Source organism: Hevea brasiliensis, unplaced genomic scaffold, assembly GCF_030052815.1.
Source record: "Hevea brasiliensis isolate MT/VB/25A 57/8 unplaced genomic scaffold, ASM3005281v1 Scaf16, whole genome shotgun sequence".
Lineage (NCBI taxonomy): Eukaryota > Viridiplantae > Streptophyta > Magnoliopsida > Malpighiales > Euphorbiaceae > Hevea > Hevea brasiliensis.
In genome coordinates this window covers 551,152-576,873 of record NW_026614652.1, presented here as the reverse complement: position 1 = coordinate 576,873, position 25,722 = coordinate 551,152, and the positions used below count along the sequence as shown (strand labels likewise).

The 25,722-nt window shown below is 34.9% G+C and overlaps 1 protein-coding gene across 2 annotated transcripts; it reads right to left on the bottom strand.

Annotated features, from left to right (window-relative positions):
- Window positions 1–249: 249 nt before the first annotated feature.
- On the bottom strand, window positions 250–3,712 carry LOC131176548 (receptor-like protein EIX2). Of its 2 annotated transcripts, none has more exons than XM_058141601.1 (2): window positions 742–3,712; window positions 250–546 (listed from the first exon to the last, which is right to left on the bottom strand). In XM_058141601.1, the coding sequence occupies exon 1, from the start codon at window positions 3,527–3,529 to the stop codon at window positions 746–748; it is 2,784 nt and encodes a 927-aa protein (XP_057997584.1). In that variant the 5' UTR covers window positions 3,530–3,712; the 3' UTR covers window positions 250–546; window positions 742–745. The 2 variants fall into 2 exon arrangements, with proteins under 2 accessions (XP_057997584.1, XP_057997583.1); XM_058141600.1 differs by having other exon boundaries at window positions 250–558; window positions 742–3,711.
- Between the last annotated feature and the right edge of the window lie 22,010 nt (window positions 3,713–25,722).

The window sequence follows — 25,722 nt, the reverse complement described above, 5'->3', positions numbered from 1 at the left end:
GCCTATTCAATTAATCATTATATTTATCTTTGATTAAAAAAAAAAATTTACATGCTTCTTCAGTTCTACTTTTTAATTACCATTCTTTTGAGACTTGACGGAGAAGATGTGTTTGCTTAGAAAAATTTTAGAGATTCCATGAGCATTTGGCTAATATCGAATTAAATTATTTAATTTTTATCTTTTAAAATTGTTTCAATGCTTATTAAAAAAAAAAAATCCACATGAATAGAGTTTTTGCTAAACTAATTAAGTAAATATGTCTGATAAATATATAAAATTTTTTTACTTTATATTAATAATTATTATCTTTTATTATGTCTTACGAAATATAACCTTATTGCACAATCCACAACATTTCATGCCTTGGAGTAGAAGGAGACCATCTAATTCTGGAAATAATTACACAAAAACATAAAAATATTATAACCTTCAAGGAAAATCATCAGGAAATTCGTATCATCAGCCTTTCATTCATCCAACCTTGACTGAGGCTTTATTTAAATTTTGCTCAACATCTGCTGCAGTCTCTAGCAACCTTGAATCCTGCATTAAAGACTATAATCAAGAGTTAACACAGAAAGCAGTAAGATCATGCAATAGAAATTTCACTCATTCACATCTCTAAAACAATGAATTAAGCAGATTAGTTTTCATATTAGCTCACATCATTAATGTTTAAGTTTGCTAATGAGAGCATTCATGGATAATTAATGAGTAAGTAGAGAGAAAGAAACTAACCTTCTCATGCATTCACTTCAAATTTGTTTCTGTGAAGCTTTCCCTTCAGTTGATTTGCCTTAATTGCTACTGTTATCCAAAGCTTGTCGTAGACTCTGTCAACTAACTGAAAACAAGCATACCTCCATGAGTCTTTGAAGTACAAAACGCTACAAACTCCAACAAATCCAGCCACAAAACCCATTCCCAAACCACTATAGAACCAAAGCACATCGGAGTCATCTTTGCTCGTGTTCCCAACTTTTTCATGACCTTTAGGCAATTCATCTACATCCTCTGAACAATTATTCAATGGAAATCCACAAAGTCCATTGTTGCCAATGTAGATGGATCTGTCATCTAAAGTCTGAAGTTGATTTCCCAAAGGAATTCGTCCAGATAAGTGATTAAATGACAAATTCAATTGGCTTAAAAAGTTCAAATCAGAAATGCTGGGTGGAATAGAGCCATAAAGATCATTTTTAGACAAGTCCAGCGATTCTAGTGACTTTAACTTGCCAATGTTCCAAGGGATATGCCCATCTAATTCGTTTCTAGACAAATTCAGGTTTTGTAGACCTGAAAGATTCATCAACTCCTTTGGAATCTCTCCAAAAAAGTTATTTCCTGAAAGGTCAATGGAATATAGGAATCGAATTGTACTAGTATATTCAAGCTCTATTCCTTTAACATAAGCCTGAATATTCTCACCATAGCTATCTTCTTCAGAATAAACATAAGGATTATAACTAACTTGATAGTCCCAAAGTCCTCTGTTTTCGTGCATAACAATTGCAGTAAAACCACCAAAACAAGTAGGAATGGTTCCAGTCATCATGTTGTTTGCCAAGTTTAATATTTGAAGAGAAGCTAGGGAGCATAGCTGCAGAGGAATCTCACCTTCAAATTTATTGGAGTGAACATTGAGTACTTTCAATAAAGATAGGCTTTCACCTATCCACGAAGGAATAAAACCATCAAAAGCATTCATGCTAAGATCAAGAGTCTCCAAGGATTCTAGTTGTCTTAATGACATTAGGATATTTCCTTGCAGATTATTATTTTGCAGATGCAGGGAAACAAGAAATTTTTGAGAACCCAAGGACATTGGAACATGGCCACTCAGCATATTATTTGACAAATCAATGACACTTAAATATTTCAAATTTCCCCAACACGAAGGTATTCTCCCTGACAGATGATTTTTTGAAAGATGGAGAATTTCTAAACTTTCAAGCCCGCATAAAGAAGTAGGAATGGTACCATTCAAATAGTTGTTGGAGAGGGATAAAAATCGCAAATTTGGCATCACTTTGCTGATGTTATGGGGAATCTGGCCATGGAGCAAGTTGTTGGAGATATCCAATATACTTGCTTCAGAATGATAATGTGTAAAAGAAGCATCGAACTTGTTCGATTTCAATAATATGTACCTAGAAATAGCCATAGGATCCGGAATACCTGCTTCAGAAGATGTGTTGAATTCCCTCAAATTTGGCAAGTTTCCAAAAACCTGATTATAAGATAGATCCAATCCTACAACATTGGAAGAAATGTTCTCAAACCAGCCAGGGACGCTATCAGAGATGCTTGCATTAGACATATGTAAAAATGCAATGCTCTTTTGTGTCTTGAGCCACTGTGGAAACCAAGGCCCTAATTTGCAAGATGATAAATCAATATTGGAAAGTTGGAAGGGAGGAACCCATTTGGGATCAATGTCAAAAACTAAAGAATTCCCACTCATAATCAACTTAGTCAAGCCTCTGAGCTTTAAAAAGTGAAGTTCAGAAACATTCCCTTGCAATGAATTATGACTGAAATCTAGTACGTCTAGGTTGTAAAGCTGTCCAATTGATACAGGAATCGGACCACAGAAAGAGTTGCGAGAAAGTAAAAGATATTTTAGGCATTTAAATTGTCCCAAGTTATTTGGAAGACTACCAGAAAATGAATTGTTGAAAAGATATAGATTCTCTAAACTGTTCTGGATGCAACTGGATGAGTTGCCAAAAGGTCCAGAAATCTCACCGCTGAACTTGTTGGATTCCAAGTGTAGCTCACTCAAATTGCAAAGCTTGTTCAACGTTTTGGGTATTTTACCTACCAGAGAATTATAAGACAGATCAAGGAAAGCAAGAGAATTAAGATTACCCATCTCAGTTGAAAGAGAGCCTCGGAAAGCACTATAACTCAGATCAAGATGTTGAAGGTTGGTAATATTAAATAACCAATTGGGGATTGTGGAATTGAAGTTGTTCCAACTAAGAGTGAGAACCTCAAGAGATGTAAGATTGACATGTGAAACATGACCAGTGATGGAAAGCCCACAAGAAGACAAATCTGATTCTAGTAGAAAAGGAAGCATGTTTATTGACTGCAACCAATTGTCACACTTGTCCAGGAGCACACTCCGCAAGTTTAAGTATTTCAAAGAAGATGGAAAATGGAGGCTGTCGATAGCCAATCCATTATTAGAACTGAGATCAAGATACAGCAAGTTTGAAAGGTTTCCAAGATGAAGGGATACCTTTCCCTGGACTGAGGCCCAGGAAAGGTCGAGCTTAACCACATGGCCAGTTGTGTTCTCGCAAGTGACTCCTTCCCATCTGCAGCAGTCATCTCCTTCCCATGAAGGCAACGAGTCTGAACTGTTTATGCTGAGACTTGTCTTGAACTTGACAAGAGCTTCTCTTTCAATCTTGATACAGCTTCCATTGAAATTAGCTCCACTGCAGCAGAACAAAGCGGTTTGAAGTAGAACGAGAATGGCAAGAATCTCAACAACAGTGACCGCTGATGTTCCCATCACTTCTCAATTCAAAGAAGGAAACTTATTCTATTAGATTTCAGATACTAATTAATAGCTATTACATAAACTTATTTCTGGGATGTCTTCCACAGGAGCACTGAGTCTCCAATCGATTAACAACAGGTATAATGTCCAGCAAAGTCAAGAATGGTGTAGCACTTTACTTGCAACTTCTCCACTTAGAATGCCCACAGAAAAATTCAGCTGAATGGTCTACATGAGAATTATTTATTCGAATTTATCCCCTCCATCATCACTCCATTGACTACACAAGACTTGGGGTAGGTTTCTTGGCCCTCACAGATAATAAATAGACTTTGAAATATTCATCTTGTAGACTTAGAAATTGAAGTCATCCAATGCCTTTGGTATCAAATTTCCAATTAAGGCATAAATTATTCCATTTCAAATTTTAAGGGAATATGTTATCATTCTCAAATTGCCACCACAGCACAAATAAAAAATTCACAAAAATTTTTGCATAAAATTAATTTATTATAAATTTAAAAAAATCAAATATATAATAAAATTTATATATTATATTTTTAATTTATGATAAATAAGGTATGTAAAAAAAATTACATAAAATATATTTGAAAGGGGAACAAGTGCATAAAAGGTCATGAAATTTTTTATTTTTTATTATTTATTTTTAAATATTTATAAAATTTTAAGAAAGAATTAATATGGTTGATATTTTTAATAATTATTAAAAGAAAATTATACTTCACTATATAAAAATGGCATAGCATATTGAATTTAATAATTTTATTATTTTAATATTTTTATTACTAAAATTTATTAAATTTAATTTTAAATTATTTTTTAATACTCTCTAATTAATATAATTACAAAAAAAATTTGTTAATTGCAGTTCTAATAAAAATGCAAACAAATCCTAGTTTTAGTTAATTAATTCTAATTAGTTAGAATTTGTATCTTAAGTTGTCAAGTGCATTTTCAAATATAATTTGGGAACAAATTCATTGGTCTGTATGGTTACATTTTTTTGTTTATTTTTTTATTTCTCAAAAATTAAAAAAAAAATATTTATTAATTTAGTTTCTAAATTTCTAAAAATGAATTACTAATTATCTTCTTTTTCTTGCTATAGATAATATAACTATTCATAAAATAAACAAAATATACTCACAATAAATAAAAGATTTCCATAATACATTAATTTTTTATTAAAAATTTAAAAAAAATATATAAATAACCAAACGTCAAATCATAAATTACTAATCAATTAATAATTATATATATTAATCTATAAGAGCTTTTACAATCACATAAATATAAAATTTTTAAATTAAAAATTAAGAAATAAAGTCTTGACAAAAAAATTAAAAATTAGAAAATGCAATAAAAAATAATAAATGTATAAAATGAGGGAAAAGAAAAAAATTGTAAATGTGTGCTCATAAATATTTGTGTTGAAATCAACTTAAAAATAGCAACCATAAAATGGAAATCATGATATGTGGCTTCCAAAAGTTCAATATTATACTCTTACAACTAATATCAAGCTCATTAATTATTTAATATCAAATATATAAACTTTAAATGAATAATATTTAAAAATGTGAAATCTTAAATTTAAATTTATATTAATTAAAGTTTTAATTTTACTTTTAAATTTATATATTTATAAAGATTTGTCATTGACATTCAAAATAAAATGAAAAGGAGAAGTAATAAAGCATTATCAAAAATCTAAATCAAATGATATTTTGAAGCTAAAAATATACATGATATTTTCTGAAATTTTCTTGGAAAATAATTTTGTTTACGTTACCTACTACCCGGGGAAGGGATCATTCATGAGCAGATCCTTATCTGGAAATTAGAGGTAAGAAGCAGCAAAAATAGAAAATAAGATAAATGGAATTTAAAGAAAAATGGTAGGTAGTGTTGTTTTGCAATTGGGATATTACCATTAGATACCTTTCTTTTTTGACCAAAATTAAAAAGGGCCCATTTGAAACCATTAATTCCAATCTTGTGGACTATATACTTTTATGAATCATAAATTTTATTTTTTTTACATAGGATTGTGAAATTTGAATTTATATTTATCAGATGAGTAATATACATTCAATCACTAAAACAAATCTTATTAAATTTTATGAATCATAAATTAATTTCAATTAAATTTGAAAAAAAAAATTAATATTAAATTAATTAAATTTAATTTTATATAAGAATTTTATATTAAAATTATACAAAATTAATTAAATTATATATATAATTTAAATAATAATAAAAATTTTAATATAAATATTTAATTTAATAATTATTAAAATTATTTTTATATAAAGTCAAACTTATATTAAATAGCATCCATTAATTTCTACATATCACAACCCCCAACCTTCCATTCATTATGTTGTCTACACTATTAATTTATTACATTTATTAATTAATCATATATGGTTTTATCTCACTCTTTTTTTTTAATTCAAATTCTTTTTTTTTTTATATAGAATGATTGAAAAATAAAACTCCATCATAGATTTATCAAATGAATGATATACTTCAATCATACATTTCGAATTAAAATTCCAAATTTTTACGTAATTTATGAAAGGAAAATGTTATTTTTTTTTTATCAACTAATGTTCTTATATAATGTAGTATTTTTATTTGTCATAATTTTTTTAAAAAAATTAATAATATCAAAATTATTTTTAAAATCATAAAATTTTTAAAAATATGCTGAAATTCCTAAGGAACGAAAGGTAAAATTGGTGGCTTCTAGATTAAAGAGAGGAGCTTCCGTATGGTGGGATTGATTGAAAGAGACGAGGAGGCAAGAACGGCGCAATCCAGTCTCTACACAGAGGAGGATGCAACAATAATTAAGAGGTAGATTTTTACCTCTAGATTATAAATAATATTTATTTAAAGCTTATCAAAATTGTTTGCAGGGAAATAGGAGTGCTAATATCGCTGAATTCTTGAGGTTGGCAGCAAGAAATCACTTGTTCGAAAGTGATAATCAATAAACAGCACGATATTTGAGGGGATTAAAACAATCAATTTGTGATAAAATTGGAATTCAAATGGTGATGAGTGTGCAAGAGGCAAGAAACTTAGCCTTGAAAGCTGAGATGAAGTTACGGGAGAAAACTCATTAAATTTATTACCCCACATATGATAGAGATGACCACCATGGTAGAACTAAAAAGGAGGAAACCTCACAAGATGTTTCTTTGGGTGGTAATGTGGAGATAGCTAAGAATCCTGCAAGTGTCAATAATAAAGTCAACAGTTCTAACCCTCCAAAAACCAATAATCCCTATGCTAAGCCTGCTCCAGTCAAATGCTATTGGTGCAAAGAGGAAGGACATAGGTCTAATGAATGTCCAAAGAGAAAAGCCATCAACATCATGAAAAAAAATGATGATGATGATGAAATCTATTATGGACTTGATGGAGAGGATGAAGAGAAAGATTGTAAACAAGTTGAATCGACATGCTTGATGAGGAGATCAATGTTCATACAAAAGATTGAAGACAAGTCTTAAAAGATTTTGTAGAACAAAGGGATTATCTTGAATTTGAATTTGACACTTTTGTAACACCTTTTGCTACAGTAAATGATGAAGAGTTTGAAAAAAGTGTTATGGGGAGAGAAGGACATCAAGCCAAGGAGATTTCAATGAAGATTAAAATTTTCTCTAATAATTTTCCTAGTGTTTTTATTGATTTTATTTGTCCAGGTGAGTTTAAGCATGCCAAGAAAGATGCAAAATTGCTCAAATCAATTTTGTTTAACCCAATCTTATTGATACCATTTAAGAAGAAGATATGGTGTGATCTTCTAGTTGAGATTTTTATTCATCAACACTTTAAAATTCATGATCGAATTTATCTCAAATGGAGGAGAATGGTGTGGGACATAGTCGTTCCATTATTATTTGATTCGGAAATTAAAATTCGAGATTGAATTTTCTCAAAAGTGTAGGTGAATGATGCAGTGCGCATATCCATACCAAACCCAAAGACTTGTATTTTTCTATTTTCACAAAGATTTCTAATTTTAATGGGATTCTTTATTTTTCTTAGATAAGTTTTATTTATATTTTCTAATTTATTTAGGACTCTAAAATATTACTTTTCTTTAATTTAGGTCTTTGAATATATTTTCTATTTAGATTAGGACTCTTTAATTCATTCCTATCTAGGTTAGAATTTAAAATTCTATAAATACCCATTGTATTTTCATTATATAAAAAGTTTTCAGATTTATTCAATGAAGTTTTCTTCTTCATAGAACTAGTTTGTGGACCTCCATTGAATAATTATTCAGAGGATGCAGATGAAATTGCCTAAAGGTTGTGAAAAAGTTAGGAATATGAGGAAAGATGACTCCATAATACTTTGGTTCTACAGTGGTTTGGGAACAGGTTTTGTGGTTGGATTTGTTGAAGTTTGTAGCATTTTGTACATTAATACTCATGGAGGTGTGCTTGTTTTTGGTTAGTTGACAGAGTTTATGACTCAACGTGTAGCGTGGAAAAGGATCGACACTCGATCAAACCCTTGAAAATAAATAAGATCTAATCCAAAATCTTAAAATAAGCACAAGACTTAATCTAAAGTCTGGGATAAATTGTCAATGTAGATGGATTTGTCATCCAAAGTCTAAGGTTGGTTTCCCAATGGAATTCATCCAGATAAGTGATTGAATGACAAATTCAAGTAATTTAAAAAGTTTAAATTTGAAATACTGGATGGAAAAGAGCCAGATAGATCATTTTTGGACAAGTCAAGCGATTCTAATGATTTTAACTTGCCAATGTTCCAAGGAATATGCCCATCTAATTTGTTTCCAGATAAATTCAGGTTTTGTAAACCTAAAAGATTCATCAACTCTTTTGGAATATCTCCAACAAAGTTATTTCATTAAAAGTCAATGGAATAGAGAAATCAAAGTATACTATAATATATTCAAGCTCTATTCCTTTGACATAAATCAGACATATTCAAACTCTATTCTTTAATTGTTGGGGTCATTTAAATAAAACAAAACGCTTTAAAGTAGAATGAGCATGGTACGAATCTCAACAACAGTGGCAGTTGATGTTCCCATCACTTCTCAATGCAAAGAAAGAAACTTATTCTATTAGATTTTAAATTCTAATGTTGATTATATAAATTTATTCCTGGGTTATCTTTTACATAAGTATTAAATCTTTAACATCCTCACTGTAGGTAGTTCCGTAATTATTGCTCCGGTGACTAAGGTCTGTTCGGACAGCTAGAATATATGGAACCATACTTAAACTAGAGTGAGGAGTCATAATTAAATTAAATAAAGACCAAGTAAGGTTGAAGAAAAATAAAAGAAGTAAAGTAGGAATCGGTTAAATGAGCACAAGTCCCAGTGTTGGGTAACCTCACTAGGAAGTGACTATGAGTTCGGTTGTTGCTCTAAATTCAAGTAGAACTCTGTAAAATCCTTAATGAAGACTTAATTAAGGGGATTTCTATGAATTAATAATTCAAGAAAATGAAAAGAAATAAGCACAAAGCAAAGGAAAATAAGGAGTTATAGGGTATTATGAAAAAGCCAGACATAAACCAGGTAAGAGTAAAACTTGGTCAATTAAATTTAAAGGTCCAATATTGACCAAAAATTTAATTTAATGAAGCTAGATTAATTTAATTAATTGAGATTACGAAAATTAAATATAATTATTAAAAAGTCAAATCATAATGATTATAAACTTTAAAATAATTACAAAATTATCATTCTACTTATTTACAAATTTGCCATTGAATATTTAATTAATATATAAATCAATTACTGGGCAGAAAATTCAGTCATCTTGTCATGTTTCCCATTTATCCTTGCTCTCTCTCTTCCTCTTACATTTTCCTCTATTAACACCCAAAATTAAGCTTGAAACCCTAGGTTTCTCACATGATTTCTTTAAGAAATCCATAGAAACCACTAAATTCAACCTTGAATTGAAGAAAACTCCTAAGAAATCACAAAAGTTTGGGAGTTTAGAAAGCAAGGGAATTCGACCAAGAAGTGGTTCAACAAGAGGAAGTGAAGTTTGAGTTAATTGAAGAGTGATTAAAGGTTGTTGGAAGCTGAGGAACAAGGTTAGTGCTATGATTTCTTCTTGATTTTGAAGTTCTAAGAAATTTAGCTAGGGTTTGGTATAATTAAGGATTATCTTATTTATGCTCTAATTGATGCAATTGAGTGTATATTATAACTCTTGAATGTGTTAATTGTTGGAGTATGTTAAGAGGATATCAAATTGGTTGATGGAAAGGGGAGTTATGTAGTGAGGCAAATTCTGGACAGTTTGAGTCCAATGTGGTTAATTGGCCATAAGTTGAGCTACACAACACCAATTGAAGTGAAATTTAAACCAAATTAAAGCTAAGAGACATAGCTACAACTTTTATGTTTTGGTCCAGGCCAAAATCCTAGGGCAAATAGGTCGAATTGCTAGGACAAGTGACAAACACTAAAACTAGAATTTCCTAAGATTCCAGCAAATTGCCATTTGACCTCCATATGATGTTTAGGGCATAACTTTTAGTATATAACTCCAAATGAGATGATAAAAAATGATTTGAAAACCTAAGACATAGACCTACAACTTTGTTTTAGAGACATTGCACAAATTCTGGGTGTAAGACCCTGAAATATTAAATGCAAAATTTACCTGAAAACCTGGAAATCTCAGGGTTTGTGAGTCAGGGTTGATCAATTAGCCATAACTCACTCTACAAAAATACAAATTGAGTGATTCTTAAACTTGTGTAACCTTGAGACACAGAGGAACAATTCATATGGAAAACATAGAGTCAAATTATGACTGTAACCTATCCAAAATGGCTTGACAAACTAGTTTCAGAAACCTACCCTGTTCTGGATAGATCTGAAACCAGAATGGGTCATTGAACCAGTTTTGGTAAAAAAACCATAACTTAAGCTACAAAAATGCAAATTGAGTCATTCTAAAGCCAAATTAAACATAAAACATAAACCTACAACTTTTATGAAGAAAGAATGGCCAAATTGATTATTCATCTTGGCCAAATTTATGAGGAAAGTCAAAGTACCAATTCTGAAAATTTATGAATTAGTCTAAAATAACTTGAATTATAAATTGTATGTGACACAAATGATTTGATGAACATATATACCATGTAAATATGTGATTGGGACTTATGTTCCCACTATGATTGGAATGATACATGTGATGAGATAATATGAACATTGAATGACTAAATATGTTAAATTGCTCATGTATGCCTAGACATTTACTTATGGGTGGATAGATTGGCATGTCAAGAAGGAACGAGTTTAGCAGTACTACCTATGGCTTTTAAGCCTGATTATATTGCATACTGGATAAACATTCATATGTTCGATGGTATGACGGCCCGAGGCACCGAGTATCCAGTGCTAGTTATGATTATTTCACATCTCTGATTATTTAGGCTTTTATGCCATTATATTGCATACCGGGTAGACACCATGTGGCTGATGGTATGACGACCCAAGATACAGAGTACCCAGTTCTAGTAAAACCTACGTATCCAGTCCAGTCAATTCTGTTATAGGTTGCTTGGGCAATGAAAAGAGTTAAGAAGGTCGAATATTAAATAAATGAATAGAAAAGATCCTAATGAGATAATTGCTTTTGGTAACACCCCTATATGCATAGCCTGATATATTTCACTATTTCGGTGACTAGTGTCAGTCTGGACAATTAAGAGGATTAGAACCACATATAAGACACCTAGATAAACCCTAAATGCAAATAATTAGTGATTGCCATATAGTTAAGTATAAATAAGAAAAACAGAACATAAAAAGGTTAAATGAGCCAGGAGTCATAGCGATAGGTGACCTTCACAGAAAGTGACTACGAGGTCAGTCTTAACCCGAATTTTGAACCGAAAAATGTGACTCCGCGGTCCTAAGGACTATTGCGAACATAGTGGAAAAGAGAAAATCACAGAAAAGAATTGTTAAGCAGGTCAAATAATTAAGTCAGGGATCCGAAAGAAATATCAAATAACTTGCAAACCGGATCAGACCGGTGAGAGACAATTTGGTTAATTCACCCCTAGAGGTGACTCATGACCTAAATGTCCATTAAAATATGAAAAATTAAAATTATTAAAGATGGATTAAAATTGAAGAGGTTATGAAAAGAAAAGAAAAGAAAATATATATATATATATAGGAATTATAATGTCATGGATGATGCAATAGAGTCAAATTATTAAAATTAGAAAAAAAATGACATAATTATTAATAAAAGAAAAAAAAAAAGAAATTTAAAAGTAGTCTTCTTTCTTTCCCGACCCACACACCTCTCTTATCTCTCTCATCTCTTTCCTCTCTCACTCCTAAACTCCATTAAAGCTCAATCTTGAGCTTGAGCAACCCCCTAAACTAGCCCTAAAACCCTTAGTTCTCCTAATTAAAACTTGAAATTTGACCTTGGTAAGAAGATTGGTGAAGGAAAAATTTAAAAAGGGAAGTAGAAAAGTGAAGATTTGAAAAGCTACAAGAGATTAGTAAGAATTCATTCACTCTTTCTCATGATCATGCTTAGGCACTTCCCTTAAGTTAGAATTGTATAAAATAAAACAAATCAAATATGGAGGACCAATTGTGAATTTCAGCCAGCCCATAAGGGAGTAGAGATTGCATGATTTTGATGAATTAAAAAGCATAATTGAGTTGAAATATATGGGTAGATGTTGAATAATGACTTTAATTGCATTAGATTTCAAAATTATGTAATTAGGGTTCTTAACCCTCTTGAAAATTTGGGAAAAATTGAGGAAATGGTCAATTGGTGCAAATGACACTAATTGAAGTGAGAAATGGTCAATTGGGAGCATTTGTGGTATGTTTGAATTGGTAGAAACCAAGTGCAATTCAGATTGGTTAGGGTTACTATTCTAGCAGCTTGACCTAGGTCTCTTTCAGGGACTAAAACTGAAAATTTACCAACCCAATTGGTGTGAGGCCAATTGGGAATGAAAATAGACACATAACGGCACATTTTTCATTCAGGAACTATGCCTATTAAATGACATTAACATAGTGAACAATTAGGTCAAACCCGGGTGTAGTGCACTACCACTGTACCAAAATGACCAAATAAATAGTGTTTGTTCATTTGGACATAACTTGAGCTATACAGGTCCAAATAACCTGATTTTTATGGCATTGGAAAGGTATGACAGAGCACTACAACTTTCATGAAGAATACCAACCCAAATTCTGCCCATAACTATGTCATCTTGCCACCCAAAGTTAGAGATCCAAAACTGCCAGAACCAAAGTAGGTACCCAGAAATCTGGGTTAGACCAATCCGGCCAGCCATGTTCAAATGGCCATAACTTGGGCTACAAAACTCCAAATGGAGTGATTCAAAAAGGGAATTAAAGATAAGACAATAAGGAACAACTTTTATAAAGAATAATTCGCCAAATTTCTACAGCAATATGACCAATGGAACAGTGCAAAATAGGACATCAAAACTAAAAATTTGAAATTATGCTTAGGAGACTTAAAATTTGAAGAAACAATCAAAACCAACAAGTTAGGCCCCTAAAATGTGGTATGTGGGTGTAATTGAAATTTCCATACCTATTAAGTATAAGAAAGTTAAATTTTTTACTTGAATAGTGCCATGAATAGTAACCCAAAACTGTAAATTTTTAAGAACATCAATTTAAGCATCTTAGGGTAAGAAATAAGTAATTGTGAAATTATTGTTGAATTTAATATACGTTATGATACTAAAACACTGTAAAATTATGTGTTTCAGTTGAAAAAAATACCGAGAAAGAACTCGAGACATCGAGTCAAGGCCTAGAGGCGACTCGCACAAGGTTTGTGCACAACATAAAATTTTTTTGTAAATTCTTTTTGACAATTTATTTTGATGAATAAATTATGATTTATCTTTATTGCAAATTTTTGACTGAAATGAATATTATGCTTTTGACCTAAATTGTTGAAAATTCAATTATATGTGTTTGAATTGTCAATAAATGTTTAGTAAAATGTTAAGATAGTTTTGAAACCACAGTGTCATGATCATATATCTGAATGCCTCACTAGCATGCCTAGTGGAAGGAATTAGTTTTGAATTTTGATTCCCTCTCTGGCTAAAGTATTGAGGTGTGTGTCAGTAGAGGAAGAAATTGAATGGGTACCCAAAGATTTAGCTAGCTAGCCTTAAGATTCCTCATAAGCCTCTAACTATTGAGATGAACATTGTACTGATGGCATGATATAACAGTGTGTTTTTATGAAATTGTTTTGTGACTTCCGAAATGAGAATGTTTGACTAAAAGTATAAATTATATTTTTTATATGCTTTTCTTTTTCAGTACCATAATTGAATAAATGTGATTTGATTTACATATAAAATTGTATTTCTGCTATGTTGTGCACCACTGAGTCATTGTACTCAGCGATAGCTTTTCATTGCTGTCGCAGATAGAGAAACTAGTAGAATAGCAGAGTGAGCTGCTAAGGATTTTAGAGCTACTTATGGACCTTTTGTCGGGTATAATCTTATAGCCTGAATGTACATGTTTATTTTGATATAATTAACTGTATATACACTTGTAAATTGGTCATGGACAGTTGTACAAATTTTGTAATATTATTATTTTAGATTTTCAAATGAAATTTCTGGACTGATGAATGTAACTTAATTTTTCTTTAATGAAATATGTATGAAACTAATTATTACTATTTTCGAAAATATTTGAATTGAAATTTTGAGTTGTGAAATTTTGATTTGAATTATGGGAGTTGAGCTAATTTGTGTCGATTTGAGTTGAAATGGTAGTTGAGATTTGATGAAATGTTATATTGGAAGTGTTTTCTACAGGTAAAATTTTTCTGTTTCCTCAAATATAGCTGGCACTCTGCCGAAATTTTTCCAAAATTTATGGAAAAAATAAAAATGGACAAAAATTTTATCAAATCTTTAAACTTAAAGTAAATGTTTTTAATACCTGCTAGAAAAGCTCACCACTTTCAAAAAGTAAAAAAAAAATTGTTTTAAATCCCTTGTAGTGCATTTAATAGGTTATCGGTAGACGGAGTCGGTAATTCATTAGGTATACTACAGGATTATATTATACTTTACAGAGAGGTAAGGTGTGACATGTTTTAGTGGTATCAAAGCAAACTTTTAAAGTATGTTTTGACTTGTAAATTTGTATATTTTCTTTGATAAGTACAACTACTCAATGTCCTTATTTGATACATACAGTGCATTACATTATAAATATGAACTAACAGAGAGAAATCTCCTTGTGTTATTTGTCCATGAGATATCCTACCCCCAATTTGAAATGGAAGAAGGGGACTGCTCAGTTGAGTAATCTGTAGAGGCTGAGGCATAAGAGGAAGCCCCAGCTCTTCAAAATGGTAGTGGTTCAGTGGTACCGACCTCACAAATGTCGCAGTTTCCTGCACAATTCGCCCAGCAGATGGCTGTTATGTTCCAACAGATGGCTAGAAGTATGCCTATTCAAGCTCCACTTCAGTCACCTATGGTGCAACTTTAGGCTTCAGCCAGACAATATGACAAGCTATTGAAATATGGGGCAACAGAATTCAAGGGTATACTAGACCCTCTAGAGGCAGAGCAGTGGCTAGAGAGAATGGACAAAGTATTCAAGAAACTGCACTGCCCGGATGAATTGAAGTTTGAGTATTCAGTGTCATTGCTGCAAAGGGATGCCTACGATTGGTGGAAGACCATTTCCCACAGCTTGGTCGAACCACCAGTACTGACCTAGGACGACTTCATCAGAGAGTTCAGACAGAAATATGTCCCAGATGCATGTGTGGACCAGAAATTGCAAGAATTTTTAAGTCTGAAGCAAGGCAATAGATCAGTGGCAGAGTATGAGAGGGAGTTCTCCGCTTTGAGCCACTATCTTTGGAAGTCTCTTTTCTACCAGCAGAGAAAGATGTAAGAGGTTTGAGACCGATTTGAAGCCCAGTCTGAGGATGCAAGTGGTTGGATTCAGACATAATAACTTCTCTGAGATCATCTCTCAAGCACTTAAGTTAGAAAGAATTGAGTCAGAAGGGGCACCAGTGAAAGAGAAAACAGAGAAGACAGAGAAATCAGAAAAAGAGAAAAGTGGAAAGGTAATGGATCAAAGTTCCAGTGGCAATATTGGAAAAAGAAAGAAATTTAGGGGATCAGGCAGAGGTGGAAGGTCTGCTAGAGGTAGATTTTCTGGGCAGAGACCCCCTTGGTCTGGTCAGCAGACGTCTAGGAGTTCTCACCCTCCCCGCCCTTGTGAGACATGTGGCAAGACCCATAGTGGTGTTTGTTATTGGGCTACAAGAGCTTGTTTTAACTGTGGAGGCACAGGTCATCTTGCTAAGGACTGCACCAGTGCCCGTAGATTTGGACCAACTACTACCACTGCAGAAAGATCCATTCAGAGTTCTGCTACCAGAGGTTCACAACCGGTTAGTAGAGGAAGAGGCAGAGGTAGAGGCAATGCTTCTGGCAGTCAGGGTACCGTTAACCAGTCAGAACAAGGGAGTGCTTCAGCCAGAGTCTACACCATGAGACAGCGAGAAGAGGCAGAAACTTCAGATATTGTGGCCAGTACATTTTCTGTCTCTTATCAAGAGGTATTTGTGTTATTTAATTTAGGATCTACCCACTCATATGTTAGTGCTAGCATAGTCAGTTTCCTTGCTGTTCTGTGTGTCAAGATGGTCTTTGAAGTGCTAGTAACTAGTCCGTTAAGATAAGAGGTCCGGGTCAACAGAATGTGTAGAGATTGTCCTTTGGTGATCTAAGGACATATTTTTCTGTCAGATTTGATTGAAATGCCCTTCAAAGATTATGATATCATCTTGGGCATGGATTGGTTAGCCACGCATCACGCCATGATTGACTGTAGATTGAAGATAGTCACTTTTGGTCTCCCTCTGTACGATGATGTGGTAATACATGGGAAGAGGCAGTTATTGCTATCAAACATCATTTCGGCTACACTAGCCAGGAAGATGATCAGAAAAGGGTGTGAAGCATACTTGGCACATGTGATAGACACCCAAGAGGGGAGTTCAGCATTGAGAGACATCCCTACAGTATGTGACTTTCTGGATGTGTTCCCTGATGAGTTACTAGGATTACCTCCAAAAAGAGAGGTGCAGTTTGAGATTGATGTTATGCCTGGTGTAGACCCAATCTCCATAACAACATACAGAATGGCACCAGCAGAATTGAAAGAATTGAAAGTGCAGTTGCAATAACTGCTTAACAAGGGCTTCATTTGCCCTAGTTTGTCACCTTGGGGAGCGCCAGTGTTGTTTGTTAAGAAGAAAGATGGCACTCTCTGCTTATGTATTGACTATTGGCAGTTGAATAAGGTGGCAATAAAGAATAGATATCCATTGCCCCACATTGATGACTTGTTTGATCAGTTATGGGGTACAGTTGTGTTTTCTAAGATTGACCCGAGATCAGGTTATTATCAGCTGAAGGTGCAAGAGCAGAGTATCCTTAAAACTGCTTTTAGAACTTGATATGGCCATTATGAGTTCATGGTCATGCCATTCGGGTTAACTAATGCTCCGGCTGCTTTTATGGATCTGATGAACACTTTCTTCATACCATACTTAGATCAGTTTGTGGTGGTATTTATTGATGACATTTTGGTGTATTCGAGGAGTGCAGAGGAGCATGATAGACATCTGCGGATTATACTGCAGACCTTAAGGGAGAAACAGCTATACGCCAAATTATCGAAATGTGAATTTTGGCTAAAAGAGATTGTTTTCTTGGGACATATAGTATCGGCAGAAGACATTAAGGTAGATCACAGCAAGATAGAAGTTGTCCTTAATTGGAAGCCACCCAGAAATATCATAGAAATTCTTAGTTTTTTGGGTTTAGCTGGATACTACCGCCGTTTTGTCAAAGGGTTTTCCATATTGGCTTCTCCACTGACCAAGCTACTTCGGAAAGATGTGAAATTTCAGTTGACTGACAAATGCCAGTAGAGTTTTGATGAATTGAAGAGGTGTTTGACTAAAGCTACAGTCCTCACTTTACCTACCCCAGGTAAAGAATACACAGTTTACAATGATGCTTCTCATAAAGGGTTAGGCTGTGTACTGATGCAAGATCGAAATGTCATTGCTTATGCATCACGCCAGCTGAAACCACATGAGAGGAATTATCCAACACATGACTTCGAGCTTGCAGCTATTGTATTTGCTCTTAAGATCTAGAGACACTACTTATATGGGGAAAAGTGTTACATCTATACAGATCATAAGAGTTTGAAGTATCTGGGCACTCAAAAAGAGTTAAATTTGAGACAGAGGAGATGGTTAGAACTGATTAAAGATTATGATTGTCTGATAAACTATCAGCTAGGTAAAGCTAATGTTGTGGCTGACACCTTAATTCGCAAGACTATGGCAAGTCTGAGAGTTTCTCCTTTGCCTATGGTACATGAGTTGAGATCATTACATGCCAGCTTAGAGATTAATGATGAGGGTCATACAGCAATTGCATAGCATGTACAGCTAATGTTAATTGATCAGATCAGAACGGCTGCATAGAATGATGAGAAATATCATAAGCTATTAGAAAAAGTCTGACAGGGCAAGAAACCAGAATTTTCAGTGAGGAATGATGGTCTCCTACTACACCAGGGCAGAATGTGCATTCCTAATAATGTTGACTTGAGACAGATCATTATAAAGGAAGCACATGAGTCTCCTTTTGCTATGCACCCTAGTGGTACTAAAATGTACAGAGGGCTAAAGGAGCATTACTGGTGGATGGGTATAAAAAGGAATGTAGCTGATTTTGTCTCTAAATGCCTAACTTGTTAGCAAGTGAAGGTAGAACATCAAGTACTGGCTGGTTTGTTACATCCATTACCAGTACCGAAATGGAAATGGGAACGACTAACAATGAATTTTGTGATGGGACTTCCGAGGACATAGAAGAGTCATGATGCAGTATGGGTTATAGTGGACAGACTGACCAAGTCTGCTCACTTTCTGCCTGTCCGAATGGACTACAGTTTTGTGACACCCCTTACCGTCTATAGTGTAGCCGAGCAAGTTATGCCACTCAGTGTGCCGGAGCACCAATTTATATTTCTAATTACAATTTATCCCTTTTAATTTATTTATTTACAATTTTTTTGATAAATCTGAATTTTTCCTCAAATTTTATAAAAAATCTGACAGAGTGCCGGCTATAAATTGGAAAAACAGTTCTTTTGAACCTGTTTAAAAACACTTCCAATATAATTTCCAAATCTAAACTCCATTACACACATTCAAGTCAATCTCAAAATCTCAATCTCAAATCACAACACTATTTTCAGAAATATTTCTTTTCACTTCATTGCTGGAAGCACAGTCATAAATATTTCTCAACATAATATACAGAAAATTCCAATAACATGAAATTTCATATATTTACATCATTACATAATTGCAAGAGTTTATAGTCACAACCCAAAGCTAATACAAAATGCAAAATATAAAATGCTACCCAAAATCCTAATTTCCTACCATATGCAGTGCAGATGTGAGGTGACTTTGGACTCTGGATGCAGCTCTGAATGCTCACCCTGTCTGATGTCTGCTGGGCTCCCCAGCTAGGTCTCCAGTACCGGCGCGTGGCAAAAGTGACGCGCTAAATAATTCTACTTAGTGGTGATAATATAAAATAAAATAAAATAAAATGAAATATAAATAAATATGCAGAATGTAAGTTTACATTTTTGGGTAGACTTAATTTCTGCTATTAATTACAGTATTATCCATTTAAAATTCTGTAAAGTTTATTATCATTGTCCGAGTAACCCATACTAATTGACTGGACTGGATAAACGGGTAAACTGGCACTGGGTACTAAGTACCTCGGACCATCACACCATCGGTCACATTGTCTATCTCGGTATACAACAGAACAGCTAATAAGCTGTAATAATTATCGGGGTTAAAACCCAAGTGTAATAATTCAAATAACATAGCCAAAGGCTATTATGTCACAGAATGGCATGGGAAGCCATGAAACACAAAATGGCATGAAGCCATATGCAGTACTGCTAACAAAACCCTATTGGCATGCCAAGCTATCCAAACCAATCTTGTTAGGTATACTAAGGGATTTCACACTTTTAAGTTTCACAATTTTTGGAATTTAAGTTTTAGTGTTACTATTCTATTCATTGGTCAACAAAAATGTTGACTTTTGCATAGGCAATAGGTACATTAGTTTTAATATCATCAATATACCACATTTTGCATTCAAAATTTGTTGGTATTGGCTGCCAATACCATTTCTAAGCTTAATGTTAGTTAGGCAGAATTTTCACTTTTTATGCCTTGTTTTTACTATTCCATTGGTTAATTTTGCAGTGGGAATTTGGCAAACTGATCAACATGAAAGTTGTTCCTTATTTTGTCTAGTTGCATTTCCTTTTTTGAATCACTCCATTTGGATCTTTGTAACTCAAGTTATGGTCCAAAAACCACAACTGGCCGGATTAAAATTTTGTCCAGAATTTCTGGACTGACCATATCTATAGTGCAATAAACAGTAACTGCAACTCACCTTTTGAATAGGTTCTGGTCATAATTTGGGTTAGGTTTCTTCATAAAAGTTGTTCGTCTATATCTCAGCTTATTGCTGGTAAAATTTTAGGTCAATTGGACCTTTCTACACTGATTTATGGCCAAATAACCAAATACTGTTCATTTGGTTATTTTGCCCAGGCAGACTACAGGTCACTCAGATTAGGGCAAGCTTTTGGTCTACTTGGTTTGGTTTTATGGGCATGGTTTCTTCACCAAAGTTGTGCAATTATGTGTCTAGTTTCATGTCCAATTGGCCTTGTACTAATTGAACCTCTACAATTCAAGTTATGGCTGTCCAAACCTGCTGGACTCATGTCCAATTCTGCAGGTCATTTAAGGCAGCCACACCAAACCCAAATCCCATCACTCAACTCACTTCATTTTTTATATAAACAGAACTAAATGGTCACTAATTAACCATTAATACCTATTTACATCATCACATGGTCAAAGTCCCATTTCTCCACCCCAAACCCAACTCAAACATTACCACACATGCATTTTTACTTCATTTCATTAATCCACTTAGTAGATACATATTGTGGGCAGCCATAATAGCCTTTTAACTTCATTAAACTCAACACAATCAAAACCTAACCATGGCTGCCAAAACTTAGGGTTTACATGCAAATGGTATTCCATCAATTTCCTTGTCATTTGCACTCATTCATAATTATTAAACATGAATTTAAAGTGAAATTCAAGTTTAAGTCACTAACCTCTATAGAGTGAGATTTTTCCCACTTGCTTAAACTTTTGTTTTTTTCTTCTTTTTGCTCCCAAAAGAATCACCAAGGGGTAAGAACACTTTTTTGTGTTGAGAGTATAGGGTTTAGTGGGGTGAGAGCTAAGGAAATCAAGCTTTGAAAAAGCTTACTATGTTTGGCAATGGTGGATAGGTTTACGGCAAGAAAGAAATGAGGAAGAAGAATTCTAATTTTCTTTTGTTTTCAGCCCATTTGGTCTCTTTTAAACAAATTTATGCCATGTGTCAATGTTAGATTGGGTGGGAGAACTTTAATGACATCATTATGATGTCATAATGCTATTTTCTTTCATTTCTTCTCTATTTCTTGTCTAATTAATTTCAATTAAATTTTTTACAATATTTAGTCATATTTTATGTTATATAAATTATTTATTTAACTGGACAAAGGTGCCAAAAATCATCTCTGAAGACGAAATGACCAAAATGCCCTCCGTTTGGCTTAACGGGCCAAAATTGTCTGTACCAATTGAAAAAAAATTTTAAGTATTTTCTTGGCATTCTAATGCCATAAGAACCTCAATAACCCTTCTCTGGAGTCCCAATAAATATTTTATAATTTTTCCCCTGAGTCTAGGGCTCCTAGTTGCGAGAACCGCAACTTCTCACTAGGTTACTCATCGCTAGGGCACCGGCTCATTTAACTTGGTTGTATTTTATTTCTAAATTTTTTTCTAAATTTTTCTTATTAATATTTGAGTTATTTATGGTTTCTCACTTTAGTTTAAATATTTTTCCGGACATTCTAGCTGTCTGACCGATCATCGATCAAGAACGATGGTATGCGGACTAGCTAAAGTGAGGATGTTACAACTCTTCCCCTCTAAGAAAAATTTCGTCCTCGAAATTTACCTGATGCAAACAGTTGAGGGAACTATTGCCTCATCGTCTCTTCACTTTCCCAAGTTGCTTCTTCAGTGTTGTGGTGCCTCCAAAGCACTTTTACCAGTGGAATTTGTTTATTTCTCAGTTCCTTCACTTCCTGAGCTAGGATCTGTATAGGTTCTTCTGTATATGTCAAGTCCGGTTGGATTTCAATCTCTTCCATGGAAATGACATGTGAAGGGTCTGAGCGATATCTTCTCAGCATAGAAACATGGAATACATTGTGAATTTTATCCAGTTCTGGTGGTAAAGCTAGCCGATAGGCCACTGGTCCCACACGTTCAATGACTTCATATGGGCCAATAAACCTAGGGCTTAACTTACTCTTTCTCCTAAACCTCAGTACTTTCTTCCACGGTAAGACTTTGAGAAACACTTTATCACCAACTGCATACTCTATCTCTTTTCTCTTCAAGTCGGCATAAGATTTCTGTCTATCTGAGGCAACCTTCAGGTTAGCTTTGATTATCTTCACTTTCTCCTCAGTCTGTTTCACTAGGTCTTGTCCTACCAACTTATCTTCGCCCAATTCAGTCCAACACACTGGGGTTCTACATTTCCTCCCAGACAGTGCCTCATACGGAGCCATTTGAATGCTAGCTTGGTAGCTATTGTTATATGCGAATTCTGCCAGTGGAAGGTATCTATCCCAGCTCCCCTCAAACTCAATGACACAACTCCTTAGCATATCCTCCAGGATCTATCACATAATTCACATTGTTACTATCATTTCAATTTATTAATTACGAAAATTCAATTAGTTCTTGGGTTTACCTGGATTACTCGTTCTGACTGTCCATCCGTCCGGGGATGAAAAGCCGTGCTAAAGCGGAGTTGTGTGCCCAAGGCTTCTTGCAACTTTTTCCAGAATCTCGATTTAAACCTTGGGTGTCGGTCAGATATGATGGAAAGTGGAATTCTATGCAGTCTAACTATCTCACTGATATACAATTCTGCTAGCTTCTCCAGTGAGTAGTCAATCCTAACTAGCAGAAAATGTGCTGACTTCGTTAATCTATCCACTATCACCTACACTGCATCATGCTTCCTTTGGATGAGAGGTAGACCACTAACAAAATTCATAGTGACCCGGTCCCATTTCCATTTAAGTATGCTTATAGGCTGTAGCAATCCTGATGGAACTTGATGTTCTGCTTTAACTGGCTGACATGTTAAACACTTAGTCACATAGTCAACTATATCCCTCTTCATACCAGGCTACCAATAATGAGGCTTCAAATCATTATACATTTTCGTGCTTCCCAGGTGCATAGCATAAACACTAGTGTGTGCTTCTTTCAGAATACTCATCTTCAGTTCCCCATCATCTGGTACACACACTCTTCCTCTGTAGTACAGACACCCATTTGCTTTCACCTCATATTCAGTTTCCTTTCCCTCTGGAATTTTATCCACAATGGCCATTAATTTTTCATCTGCCCTCTGCCCATCTTGTATCTGCTGTAGCAGGGTTGGCCTCACTTACAACTCAGCCAAAATAGCTACATCTTGAGCTAAGGATAGACAGGCATTTAGTGATCTTAAAGCTGTGATGGACTTTCTGCTCAAGGCATCAGCAACTACATTTGCCTTCCCAGGATGATAATCTATCACACAATCATAGTCCTTTAGGAACTCAATCCATCGCCTCTGTCTAAGATTGAGCTCCTTCTGGGTTGGCAAATATTTTAGACTCTTGTGGTCTGTATAGATGTAGCATTTTTCACCATACAAGTAATGCCTCCATATCTTCAGTGCGAAGATAATTGTTGCAAGTTCTAGATCATGGGTAGGATAATTCTGTTCATGTGGCCTTAACTGCCTGGAAGCATAGGCTATCACTTTCCCCTCTTGCATCAACACACACCCTAGCCCATTATGCGAGGCATCACTGTAGACCACAAAGTCTTTTCCTGACACTGGCTGTGTTAACACTGGTGCTTCTGTCAACATAGCCTTTAGCCTCTCAAAACTGGCTTGGCACTTGTCGTTCCAGCCAAATTTCACATTCTTGTGCAACAACTTGGTCATTGGAGCAGCTATAAGAGAGAACCCCTTCACAAATCTTCTGTAATACCCAGCTAGCCCCAAGAAACTTTTGACCTCAGTTTTATTTCTAGGAGGCTTCCATTCCATCACTGCTTCTATCTTTTTGGGATCCACTCTAATCTCCTCTACTGATACTATGTGTCCAAGGAAAGAGATCTCACTCATCCAGAAGTCACACTTGAATAGCTTAGCATACAGCTTCTTTTCTCGCAAGGCTTACAGAACAATCCTCAAATGTTCATCATGTTCTTCCCTAGTCTTGGAATACACCAGAATATCATCAATGAAGACCACTACAAACCGATCTAAGTATGGATGGAAGATACGGTTCATAAGGTCCATAAATGCTGCTGGTGCATTTGTCAAACCAAACGGCATCACTAAAAATTCATAGTGTCCATGTGCGATTTTGACACATCTGCATCCTTTACCCTCAATTGATGATACCCTAATCTGAGATCAATTTTTGAAAATACACCGGCTCCCTTCAACTGATCAAACAGATCATCAATTCTGGGCAATGGATATTTATTCTTCACAGTTACTTTGTTCAACTGCTGGTAATCATTACACAATCTCAAGGTTCCATCCTTCTTTTTCACAAACAGCACCGGAGCTCCCCATGGTGACATACTGGGGCGTATGAACCCCTTATCAAGCAACTCTTGCAACTGAGTTTTCAACTCTCTCAATTCAGTAGGTGCCATCCTATAAGGAGTAATAGAAATGAGTGTTGTACCCGGCATTACCTCAATAGCAAACTCGACTTCCCTTTCTGGTGGTAAACCAGGCAACTCTTCAGAAACACATCTAGGAAGTCTCTTACTATGGGTTTATCACACAGGTTCGGCTTAGCCTGCCTAGTATCAACCACATGTGCTAGGTAAGCTTCATAGCCTTTTTTCATCAATCTTCTTACAGCTGTGGCTGAGATAACATTGAACAGGAAATCTGTCCTTTCACCCACAACAGTGATCTCATTACCCTCAGAAGTTTTCAGAGAAATCCTCTTCAATTTGCATTCAACTATTGCCTGATGATGTGACAACCAATCTATTTCCAAAATCACGTCAAACTCTTGGAAAGGCAACTCAATTAGGTCTGTCGAGAATTCATACCCCTGAATCCTCAACGAGCAATCCTTATACACTTTATTCACTACCACGCTGTGGCCTAGTAGATTTGTGACCAGAATGTCTTGATCACTCTCCTTTACTGGAACTCCCCTCTCTATGGGTAGTTTGATGCAAATGTAGGAATGAGTGGATCCTGGATCCACCAATGCATGCACAAGAGTGTTGTAGAGGGAAAACGTACCCCTGATGACATCCGGGGCATCTTGCTCCTCCTGAGCTCTGATGGCATAGGCCTTGGCAGGTACTCTAGTATCTGGCCTCTCAGCTGACTCGGATGCAAGCCTCAGTGATAGATCAGCTGTCTCAGGTTTACCGAGCTTCCTACCCCTTTGTGGTGCAGAAGCAGGTCTGTCAGTTTGTGTTGGAGCAATAGTAGTAGTCCTCTTCGGACAATTCTTGATCTAGTGTTCTATCCATCCACACCGTAAGCATGCACCGGTCACTCACCAACAATCCCCTTTATGCTACTTCTGATAGTACTGACAAGCAGAAGATGTTGGGGCTGGTCCCCTGAACATCGTCCCTGGAGAGCTACCCACTGATGGTGTGGACTGGCCTCTCCTAGGTGTGAACTGTGGTCTGGGCCCCTGAGACTGACCCTGACCCTGTGGTGGTCCTGAACTCTGAGCAGGAGGACCCTTACTCTTCTTGCTGGGAGCAGAAAATGTACTGGACTGACCTGGA